The sequence below is a fragment of the Aulonocara stuartgranti genome (assembly GCF_965226115.1).
Source record: "Aulonocara stuartgranti genome assembly, chromosome: 20".
Classification (NCBI taxonomy): domain Eukaryota; kingdom Metazoa; phylum Chordata; class Actinopteri; order Cichliformes; family Cichlidae; genus Aulonocara; species Aulonocara stuartgranti.
Genome location: NC_138956.1, coordinates 5,413,410 through 5,425,600, shown reverse-complemented (window position 1 = coordinate 5,425,600; position 12,191 = coordinate 5,413,410). Strand labels below are relative to the sequence as shown.

Sequence of the window (12,191 nt, the reverse complement as noted above, 5' to 3'; positions counted from 1 at the left end):
AGGCCCCTGCTGACAAAGCCTCCTCACACACGGCAGCGTTCTGATGGGCAGACCCAAGTTCCTGTTAAGTGGAGGAAAGGAAAAGACAAGCAGGTGGGGGGTGAGAAGGGTGGACCTTTCCCTCCTCTTTCTTTTTTTTTTCCCCCGGCTCTCAGGGACTTCTTAATTGATTTCCAAGGTTATGTTTCAAATTTGTTTTTCAGCTACGGAGGCCTTGCGAATGAGAGCACGAGTCAATGTTTTTCATCAATTCTCCTAAATTCGGCCCGGTTCACACCGCTCGCCTCAGATCCTGCCGAACCCCACTCTCGTCCCACCTCCTTCCCTCTTCCACCCCCTTTTTGCCCTTTTTTTCTCCTCTCCTCGAAAAAGAAAGAAGGACCCAAGAAAAAAAATAGCAACAAAAAAAAAGAAAAGAAGAAAAGAAAGACGTATTTCCAGACAGGATGCCTGCGCTGACAACATCGATCCCCGGCTACCATTAAAACATTTGCTCTGCCTGACAGAGTTTTGTCTATTGGACTTTCTACGCAGCAGAATGAATCACAGGTGCCTGTTAAAATGTCATCGTGGGCAGCTTTTGCAGCCGGTCTAAAAAACAACAATTCGGCCTTTTTACACTCTTAAGTTTTTATCACTTTTCACAGTTTTGCATTTCAAATAATTCAAGGAAGCACAATTGCATTTTGATCAAAATACACTGTTTCTCGGTTTAAGGGAGGAAGTGATAAGAACGAATCTTCCTGCTTGCAGGAATTTGCATTTTTGTTGTTTTTTTTTCCATCCCATGTGACTGCGAATCTCCTGCCACAACTGCTATGCTCTACTTTTCTGACAAGCAGCATAGATGTGACTACAGGGTTTTGTGATCATACAAGACATTTCAAAGCGTTTATTTGTACCGTGTGTGGTTGGGAAAGTGTGGTTCGGTGCACAAGCCACTGTAAACATACTGTATATGTTAAGTAAAACTGTTGTAACCAATATTAAGTGTGTGCTGGTGTGCTGCATGCCTGTTTGCAGGTTTGTAAACAGCAGGGCATTGCGCTCTGAGCCCTCCTCCTGCTCCTGTATGTGTCGTGGCTGCAGGTCACATCATTTGCACTGAGATGCCACACGGGCCAAAAAAACAGAAAAATGCACACTGACATTTCAACGAGCTGAGGAAACACTGATCCACGGTGGGTTTAATAAATACTCCACTGTGTCAGTCGTGACAGCAGGGAAAAACAGCATGGTTTACTGAAAAAGTTCAACACGAACTTGAGGCAGAAATAAATGTGGCAGTTTTCACTTAAAACAGGAACATTTGTGTTTCTGGGAGTTCGGTGGAGGGAGGAGTGTGCTATGACTGAATTTGAAGGTGTGATAAAACAACACTCACAATAAGGGGAAAAAATAAAAATGAAAGAAGCAAAGCTGCTTTACAGGAAAAAAGAATGCTGTCTATTTTGGGTCTCAGTATACAAAAGGAAGTGCCGCTAAGTTGACTCAAACAAATAAATTTGCTTTTGATAAAACCACAGCAACTACTTTTGCATTCTACACCAAACCCACTTTGTTTCCTGCGTCTTTATCTTCATGACTTGCCACATTTGTGAGAAGCCACTCAGTAAATTGTCAAGCACAAACAAGCGAAGGCTTTAAAATGATGCAGTGTTGATGGCTTAAAGTGTAATTTTATTTGAAAAGTGACAGTTTAAAGGAAGCCAACACGGAGCGCTTGCCTATTTGCGCTGCAACCAGCTGCCCGCTTTACATTTCTGCAACATTAATATTCCTCTTATTATTATTTTAAAGTGAAAACGGATACTCTGTTGAAGTGCAAATCTGATGAATTACAGGAGCAGATTGCTGCTATTAATTATTAAAACCTATTTTATAAATATTCAGGTCTGTCATGCATCTAATAATGAACGCTTTAGAGGAGGTTACTTCCTGCGCGCATCCTAATGTGTCAGAAATATCGCTTTTAATCACACTCGTGTCAGCGAGTGTGCCGGGTTTGAACCTGCCGAAAAAATCTAACAAATCAAGGAAACTCAGATGGCCAACTACTGTGCTCATCACAGCTTTTCCGTTCCCGCTGTTTCGCACGATCCAGGTTTGTCTCCTGCCCCGTCTAAAGACGGAGTGAAAACCTCCCAGCTCTCTGCTGCATTCTTACTGTGGTAATTTGAATGGAGAATAATGCATCGGCAGCACTCTACCTTCTGGACACACCTAGTCCCAGTGCTACTGCTGCCATATGCTGTGTTGATACATATTCATAACACTTTCTCGTGTGTGTGAGCGATGAGGCTTAAATGAGTGTATCACAACTTCAAATGGGAAGGAGGGGGGGAAAGGAAAACAGAGAAAGCCGGGCACAAAGAAAGTTGGACAACTCTTCCCCCATTTCCTCGTTTCTTAATCCTTTCCCTGCAAAGAAAAAGTTCAGGCGTTCGAGTGCTGGGAGGCTACCCCGGCGCTTTTTGCGATGGATACACGAGAAGCTGCGGAGTTCCGGGATCGGCTTCCAGAAGCTGCGCGAGGCGGCGACTGTCAGTGGTTGGATAATCTGTCAGGTGGGCCGGATGGCCTCGCTGGTAGGATGAGAGTCAACAGCGCCGTAGCACGACCTCCATACACCCCAGCAGTGTCTACATATGCTGCATAGGGCATACACACAACCTGATAGGCGCACACACAGACACACTGTGGAGCGCTCTAAGATTAACACTGTCAGAGCTACAATGATACCCCTTCATTATCTGCACACGGGGCCTCCTTCATGCGCTTGCTTGCCTCACTGTCCTCTCCACTGCTTCTCTGTGGAGGTAGTAATTACTAAAGCTAACATTTCTTTCTCTCTGCGCCTCCACCTACCCTCCACTTCCCCATCATTTCTTTCTCTTTATGCAGCGCACTCAAGTGCCTTGCCAGCTTTTTGCCAACTGATGACACAGCTGAAGGTACGCCACTGTTGATGGCAGTACCAGTGTGACTCCCCGCGTGTATGTGTGAGCGCCGTATTATGAGATTATGCCCAGCTGATGTGCAATAAAGGCGCAGTGTGCTACCCCAGATTCAGATCAGTCAGCTGGGGCAAACGCTCATTGTGGTACAGCAACGGAGAAATTGCTTGATGTACCACTGCAGTATCTGTTGTACTATACATTGTTGGTGTAACAGGCTGGGATCAGAGAGATGTTCCCTCTTTCATGGCATTTTTCATTACCAACAATGCTCTCGCGCTATAGCTTTCTTCTTCCTCTCCCACTGGAACTATGGCTTTATCAAAGGTGATAGCTTGCTCAGGCACATTTTCTCAAACGTCTTCTTCAGCCAGCCATTTCCCAAGCTGCTCTCGGGTAAACGTCACTCATAAAAACTGGGGAAGATTTGATGGTGAGATCAAAAAGGGAGGAAGGACAGCGAGGAGAACGGGGAGACGGAGGGAAATAGGAATGATACCCTCCTCCCCTGCCTGACACCAGCGACTGCTGAGGGTAATTCCTCCAAGCAGGGCCTCTGTTTTCAGAGGCAAATACAACAAAACGCGGGGTGCTGCCACGAGACATCAAAATGGGCGATTTTGACTTCAGAGGGTCTTCAGATGCTTGAGGACTTGTCAGTGTTGAGCCAGTGGGACTGAACAGAGAGAACAGAAGGTACCAGCAGGCTGTTAACAACCAATACGGGAACCACGCCAGAAAGATCGTCTCCTCCCAAAATGCCAGTCGGCACCAGATCACTAAAGGCTTCCACCATACTGTAATATCCCACCTGAGCACTTTCATCTGTTCAAAGTTAAATGGCTTAAAAGTTTATCAGCTGCTCTATGCCAGCTTTGTATGTGATGGCTGCTGTTTGCTTGTTTGCCTGCTTGGTTATCTGTTTATCACCAAGATTACCCCAAACCTACATAAAAACTGGAGGATAGGAGGAGTATGTTCAAGCAGTGTGGCCTTTGATAACTTTGTTTTTTATTAGTGGCGGCTCTTCTAGCTGCACCACTAGGATAAGATAAGTTCGACATGTAGGTGCCTTAAAGGCAGAAAGACATTTTTTAAGAGTGAAGCTTCAACAGGTGCCCCGAGATAATTTATCTGGAATTTTATGCTCTTTGCTTTGCATAGAGAGATTTTCATCAGCCAATCAAAATACTTGTTTTGTTCTTCGGAGACCTGAGCTGTGTTGTGACACGCTGAGAGGGATGTCCGCGTTTTCCCCTGTGTTGTTCCCACTCATTCTTGGAGCATTAGGCTGACTCTAAATAGCCTGGAGGAGATTAGGGTAGCTCATATTCAAATGCACTTTTCTTCTAAAACCCCACTCCACCAGTGGGCCAAGGAGATCAGTGCAGGAGCCTGGTGAGATGGTAGTCAAAGACGATTGTGTCACGTATAAATCAGCACAGAGGAGGAAAAGAGACAGAGAGGAAGAGTAAGAGGGAGAAAGGCTGAGGTAAAAGACAAACAAGTGTTGGCTCTGCTATATGAGTTTAGTTAGCTAGAGAGTTAGTGTGTGAGTTATGGCTAGCGAAGGGCTGAGGGACGCTGTATTTATGAGGGGACTGAGTGAGTGTTAAATCCCTGGTAAGAAATAAAATCGTCCCTGAGCGAACGGGGGAAACATTTCACTCAGTCTAAGAGGTGCCTTGAAAAAAAATGAAAGCCATCCCTCTTTCAGGGGAAGCACTAGTCTACATTCACTAAAATTGCTTTATTCCTTAAAAATGCCATAGATCACATCCAAGTGGACAGAACCTCATATTTGAATAGAGAAGAGGATTCTGTGTGTGTGTGCATAATATCAAGCAAGTTCAGGAGCCAAGGAAAGGGAAAGAATCTGATTCTTCTAAAATTGCATGCGGATTTTGTGAGGGATCTTTGGCTAAGAGAAGCTGCCAAAACACACAGTGCACTTGTTGCAGTGCAAGGGTTCATCCAAGAAAAGTTTTCCATTCTGGTTTATCCAGGGAAAAAAGTAGGACTTTTTTTTTTTCCAATTTAATTATTTGATATATCTCAATCTATTCTACCAAACTAGCTAAGCCGTATTTTTTTTTTCTCACAGACAAACTTGTCTTGTTCTGAGGAGTCAGACTTGAAAAGCCTGAAACAAAGGAAGGGGCCTGGCCAACGGAAAAGGAAAAGCTTAACACTGCACTTTGTGCACATCCAAGTCTAACTCAGACCTCGCTCCAAACCCCTGCAGTAGTAATAACAATTATTACTTAAAAAGGCAATATTTTTGCATTAACTTAAAAGGCTATATCTTTTTCTTCCTCTCCAGCCTGTGCGGCCTCACTTACCCTAAGTATCTTCATAAATCACCAGTTACTGTTAACATGTACTCCACAATTCAGTCATCAATCTCCTACCAGGTCAGAGTGAAAACAGAGGGGGAAATGTCTGCTTAGTAAAATGTCTCTCTCGTGAATGCTGCTACCACCACCCACTACTCAAAGACATATATGTGTGCTCCCACACACACACACAAACACACGCACACATCAGTTGAATAACAAACACTACAACCAAAGCAAGCTCTATGGTACATGGGAGCAGAGCGGTTGCCAGATCGCTACGGTAAAGCAAGCCAAATTCAATTCTGACCTCACCTTTCACTCTGCTGCTTCCATTTGTTATAAAAACAAATAAACAGCAAGTGTGAAGTTGGAGTCGGCCAACTTCTGCCTCGACAAGAAATATCAGGCCCGGGCTCAAGCGGTGTGCTGCTTGGGAGACAGACGCCCACAGGGCCACATGTAAATCTGTGTTTATGTTCACAGACACAGTATTTATTTAACCAAAAGAAGAAAATCTAATTGTACACAAGGAGGATTATTGCTCTCAGAACCGTGTCTCCACAAGGGAAAAAAAGGACTCTTTAGCCTTTCTTCAACAGACACTGTTTACATCAGCAGAGTGGAAAATCCCTCCGATGACAAACCGCTCCATCACAACATCTGTATCTAAACAGCCAAATCAATCTCGACCAACACCGCAAATTACCTCACAACAGATCTGAAAGAGGCGCACTTGACTTCAGAGGAGAGGGATTTATGTGCTTTTCAAACAATTTCTAATTTTAGTTAGGTTTATTTATACATAAATATCAATGTATAAAGTCCAACGATATTTCCCTCTAAAGCAAGTAAAGACCACACAAATTTAGGCATTAAAAACAATATAATGTACAGCCCTTAAAAGTGTTCATTATTTAATTCAATTATTATTTTAATTTAAACAAACTTTCCACCATTGACGCTCATAGTGCTCCAAGGCCTGGCACGAAAAGTCAGAGACAAAACTTTTGACCGAGCAAAAATGCCGTTAAGACAAATTTACATACACGACTGACATTTAGTGCACTATAGGTGCAAATGCGCACAAATATACATGGAAACGAAAATCTTTTTTTTTTTCCAAGAAAATGAACAGTACACCTGCTATTTCCTCACTCTCTCACACAGACGTGCACACACTTTGACACCACCCACTACATCACTACACATGCGTGCCTGACTCATGCCAACTGCAAATAGTAGCAAACCCGTTCATCTCGAGGTAGCACTCAACTCCTGTGTGTGAGTGTGTGAGCGTGTGTGTGTGTGTGTGTGGGGAGGGGGGAGTGGAAGAGACAGAGAGAGAGAGAGAGAGAGAGAGAGAGAGAGAGAGAGAGAGAGAGAGGGGAAGGGAGGGAGGAAGAGAGAGAGAGAGAGAGAAAGGTATGTGTGAGTCTTACCTGGCAGCAAACCGCCCTCTGCGCTCTGTCTCACCTCTCCCTCCTGCCCTGGAAGAATTCTCTCCACAAAGCAAGGCATTTTCTCCACAACTGCTCTCTGCCAAGGCTCTGCTCTCTCTCTCTCTCTCCCCCTCTGTCTCTCTCCCTCCCTCTCTCCTTCACACTCCTTTCCTCTTTCCCACTCTGTCCTCCTCTCTTGCTGTCTATCTCTCCTCCCTCCTTACCCTCCCCCTCTCTCCTCACAGATGTCGAGGCTGTGCGAGTTTACCCACTTTACCAGTAGGGGTCCTTCAGCGCCCTTCTCCACCCCGTAGCCACATGGGGGAAGAAAACACACACATACACACACACAGGCCCCAGGAAGAGAGAGCCACTTAACGGGCGCCCTCCTGTCACTGCTACAATGAGAGCCCTCTGCAGAGTAGCGCGGCTGCACTAGCTGCGTGCATGTGTTTGTGCGTCTGTGTGTGCGAGATAGACAGGTATGAAGTGGGTGGCGTGCACCGGGAGCTGGCCCTTGGCCCTTTCCAGCCCTGTTGAGCTAGGCTCGGCCCTGGCTCCTGAAGTGTAGTACAGTAGAAGTGCACTCCCTCACACACACAGACACGCAAACACACTCATGGGCATATGAGCGCACAGATTGACTTACAGTGGGTTCCTCGGAGCCAGCAGCCAGTGAGGGAGCGAGAGAGCGAGAGATTGTGGGCACGCACAAGCACACACACTTTCACTGGTACGCTACACAGACACACACAGAACAACTGCTGCTGTTTGCTACGGCTGCTGTTGACAGTGATAACATGCGCTCTGTGCCCTATGTGTGTGTCGCAGCGCACATGCACACATAAACACACACATTCAACACATAGCAGATGGCTATCGGCTCTCATATTTCAGGTTTCTATTCCATCTTTTTTTTTTTATTACTTAAAAAAAAGAAAACAGTCTTCATTGACACTGGCATGTTAGATTTGAAGTCTCTTAGCTAGTGTACAGTGGGGAATTTCTAGTTTCTCTCCGACTTGTGGGGCACATTTCACATCGCAATATCAATACTGGAGAATATTAGCTGTCCTGTTGAAGAATGTCAGATCTCCGTTTGCCTTTGAATAAGAGCAGAATCCCCCTGGGTGAAAATGCGAAGATCTAACTATAACTAAGAGTTCAAATAAGCTTTTAATTATCTTTTGTGCACGAAAACATGTTAACAACTCAATTAAAAGTGAATATTAACCTAAAACAAATATAAAATTGCTGTCTTAAAGTAGACAGAAGAGTCGATGCAAATGTTGTTCGCTTATTAAGTCATAATTGACACAAAGTGAAAGAAGATTAACAATGGATGGAACTTGATCCCAGAATTTTATCAAATATTGCCCAACTTTTATGATAGTTAATATTGTACAACAGCCCTGATCTTGATCGGGATCTTTAGCAGTTAAAATATCAGAACAGCAATTATCAGGTTGAGGTGAGTAGGTTTTTCCATTTATTGCCACCTGGAACAGGATAAGGGTACCTGCACCCAAGACGCGATATCCCGGACCTGCTGCAGGTATAATTTGAACAGAGGGTGGATCACCTTTATTTGAGTCAAACAAAGCCTTCTAATGACACAAAAATAGTCACGACTTGACAGACAAGCCTCCAACGCCCAATCAGACTTCCTTCAAAACGTTGACAAAGGGCAATAAAGAAAATAGGATGTTAAAAGAGCAGGACACGGATGTTGAATAAAGCCACCAGAAAGTGTACATACTTAAAGTCGTGATAAGCTAATGAGGGAAACAGAGCTGTGCTTTTGCTTTACTCTTATCACTGTTTGCATCAGTTGCAAATCTCCCTTGACAGCAAGACTGAAATCAAATACAGTTTTTTAGGCAGATGAAGGAAAGTCATTTGTATTTACAGGAAATAAGAACGATGCGCTCAATCATTATTCCCTTGTTGTGCTAACTAGAACGCAGCCCCTGTATTAAATGTTGGAGGAGCAGCACAAGGACAAGTAAAACATACCTTAAATAGACTACAAATGAAGTCACTTAACACCCACTCGTTCCCTCGCCACCCCTTGCTCTGTCTGTCTTCAACAGAAAAAAAGCCTGTGTTTGACTATCTCCCTCTCTGGTTCATAGTTTCTTTTGCTTTTTAAACAGCCACTTCGCCTGTCACAGCACAGGAACGGGCGCATTCCCCTTAAATGGCTCCTTTTGACAACTGATCTGTAAATACAGCCGGATCTGCAACTTCCCCCTTTCTCTCGCTGCTTCACTTTCTCCCTTCTCCTCTTTGCTCTCTCTCTCCCTCTGCCCAAACTCCTGCCAGATCCACACACACACACACACGCACACACACACACACACACACACACACTCATACATACGCATACACAGACATGAAGGTCTCCCTATGACCCCCTCCCCACCGCCACAAACACACACACACACACACACACACACTTACCCCCACGTCCCCCTCCCAACTTCCCCAACTCCATTCCCCCTGCCTCTATAAAAACACAAATATGCCATAACTCAGGCAGCGCTGCCACATAGCCTCCATCTTGCCCTGTACCGGGGAGGGGGGGAGGCCTCTCAGGAAGGTCACCAACAAATGGTTTTCCGATTCACTGCCCCTGAAATAATTTTGTGTATTAAAACCTGAATCTGCACTTTCTGGCCTGAAAGCTTTTCTAATTATTCCGGCGTCCTTGGGACAGACACAGATCCTTCACACGCCGGGGGAAACAAGCTATAGAGCAACCACTACAGCCACAAACACTCCACCACCACCACCCTCCCACCCTCTCTCTATCCCTCCATCTCCCCACCTCCTCTGCTCTGCTCTCCTCTCCTCTTTACAGCCACCTCCCTCCCCAATCTGTTTTCAAAGCGTGTCTGTCCTTTATTAAATTGTTTTCTTTTCCACATTATCAGTTGCCATGGAGACCTCATCTCTCGGATTATTTGAATTTCATTATATCTATTGATTTGGGAGCATTTCATCTTTTTTATTGTTTTTCTGTCAATTTTCGAAACGAATAACCATCTAATTTGCGTCAGCGCTGATTACGTTCGTCCCTCAATAGAGGTCGGCAGCTGCGCCGGGGAAACAAATCAATGGAAAAACATCATAAAACTCGAAAGTACAATCAACCAGGATATGGGTGACATTCCGTGGTTGCTGAAACGAAGTCATCAAAAAATATATACTTTTTTTCCCTGCGCCTCTGCATGTGAGGGGGTGCAGTGAGGAGGACACATATGTGTCTGGGCAGATATATTACTATATTTCAGCAGATAATATACTATGGTAAATTTCCATACTGATAACAGCCCCTCCCTGCCCAACCAAAACAAAAAAAATGCTTACTGTATCTAAATAATTTATGCAATTTTAGCATTTCTATATAAATTTTTTAATAAGCTGCTTGGAGCAAAGTGGCCATTAACAAAACACACAGCTGTCCAATGGGCTAAGCCCAGCAGATCAATTGCACTTTTTTATGACATGATAAAATGCTTTTAAAGCAATTTACACAAATATGGAAAAAATGACTTCATGGGCTTCATTTATTCATAAGGACGTGTATTAGAGGGGAAAAAAAATCTTACAAAAGCCAGACAGGAGAGATGGTCCCGGTCCTAACTGGAACGGACTTGCTGCCCTCTCCGCAAGGACATAAAGTTTCATTACTGATGCACGCAGTCAAAGGCAATTTAGCAAACACAGTGTGCAAAAGAAAACATCAGCATATTGCAAGTGTTCCTGTATTAGGCAGACCTTGCATGTTGTTTTCCAATTTTTATTCATTTTTATGGGGGTGGGGTTGCATGGGGGTGGAGGTGATGGATTTTTTTTTTTGAAAACTCCACCTGACCAGTGTCACCGTGACCCGAAGCCAAGGGGAAGTAGCCACAGTCTGGCCCCACGAAACCAAGCGTAGACCACGCACCAGACAATGGGGCTTTGCAGCAGGACAAATGAGTACACACAACTTCAGCTGTACAGTGGCATACAGAGCATGTTATGCACACTCATTATGTGAGAAAACAGGCCCACAAATATTCAGTGGATCTGATCATTTAGCATCTTAGTGCTGGCACACACACACACATACACATTTGGCACAGGAGTATGGATGGGGAGGGCATTTGGAGGCTAATCTTGTTTCAAAGCATCCTCTTCATGTGCCGACAATGTGCTCGAGCTTCTCCACGAAATACTGCTGCTGAAGGCCTCATGTTTGCAACACATGTCAACATTTGACAAAGCATTACTTTTCCTCCCAACAATATTCTCCTGCTCAGGCCTCTGAAATGAGGGCGCTAACAAATTAGCTTTTTATGTTTATTTGTGTGTGGGTGTGTCGTGGGGGGGTAGTTTGGGGGGGGGGGGGGGGGGGCAGATCTCATTTTCTAAGGCACCAGTTCTCAACTGCAAAGAGGGAGGGAGAGAGGGAAAGTGAGGGAGACAAAGGGAGAGAAAAGAAAGAAAAGGCTGAATGTTTTGGAGTCACGATTCTTCTCCTGATTGCCCTAGCTGTCTCAGTTCTGCAAAACATGACCCTCCCCTCCCTCAGCCACGACAGAAACACGGGCGACTGGATAAACACTATTTTATGCAGTGACTAGATGAATCGCCAGACAGTAATTACAGTCTTCCTCTCGCCCCAACAAAACTCTACTGTACAGGCTCTTTCTCTTACACCAAACTGCAGTAGCACGTACTACAAAACTGCAGGTGTGTGACATGTTTGTCAGTGCCTCACCCAACTAGATAAATATAAATATTAGACCCTGTAACAACAATGAAACGCTCTGTGCCGCTTTCAGTGATGTGTTAATAATCTGTGGCTGAAAGAGGACTTGTGTGGATGGACGATGTTATCATGTGCAGTCAAACGTTGTCGGAGCTGGCTTTGTAGAGAAAGTTTGGTGATTTTTTTTTCTGCTACCCTTGCAGTTTAGGCTTTTCTCTCGGCGATGTAACAAAAATAACACGCTTGTGTTCGTAACTAAACATTCCCACACAGCGGCTGGTCGTCTGCTGGGTCTCTGACTGCATGCGGCACAACATACCCACCGCACACAGCTGAGGCCTAACCAAATTTTTGAAAAGGGATCTGAACTTGACGTGCGGACAAAGTCCGTTAGCAAAGGGATTAATTTTGTTCATTCGGTGTTGGCACTTATTGACATTTCAAAAGATCACTCCTACATCAGCTACGAGCTGTCGGTGAGAGCAGTGAAACACACTCAGACACTCCTTCTCTTACTCCATACTCATTCATCCGGTCAGACCGTGCCCCAAAAGTGGTGCAGTAAACCATGTTGTCAATGTCCGAGCTCTAAAAAGCACAATTACAGAGGACCTCGACTGAATAATTTAAAAAGCATAATTACTGACCTCTATCCAAATTCCTCTGAAAGGTACATTAAGATATAGAAAAGCAC

The 12,191-nt window shown here is 44.6% G+C and overlaps 1 protein-coding gene across 11 annotated transcripts in view; it reads right to left on the bottom strand.

Annotated features, from left to right (window-relative positions):
- casz1 (castor zinc finger 1) overlaps positions 1-12,191 on the bottom strand; it is a 171,346-nt gene that overhangs the window by 41,633 nt on the left and 117,522 nt on the right. The window contains exon 1 of one of the 11 annotated variants that reach the window (XM_082518217.1): positions 6,736-6,911. The exons of 8 other annotated variants lie outside the window; for them this stretch is intronic. In XM_082518217.1, the coding sequence (XP_082374343.1) occupies positions 6,736-6,814 (79 nt within the window). In that variant the 5' untranslated portion in view covers positions 6,815-6,911. Of the gene's footprint in view, positions 1-6,735; positions 6,912-12,191 lie in introns of those variants that run through there. 2 more of the 11 variants (XM_082518220.1, XM_082518219.1) reach the window with 2 other exon arrangements.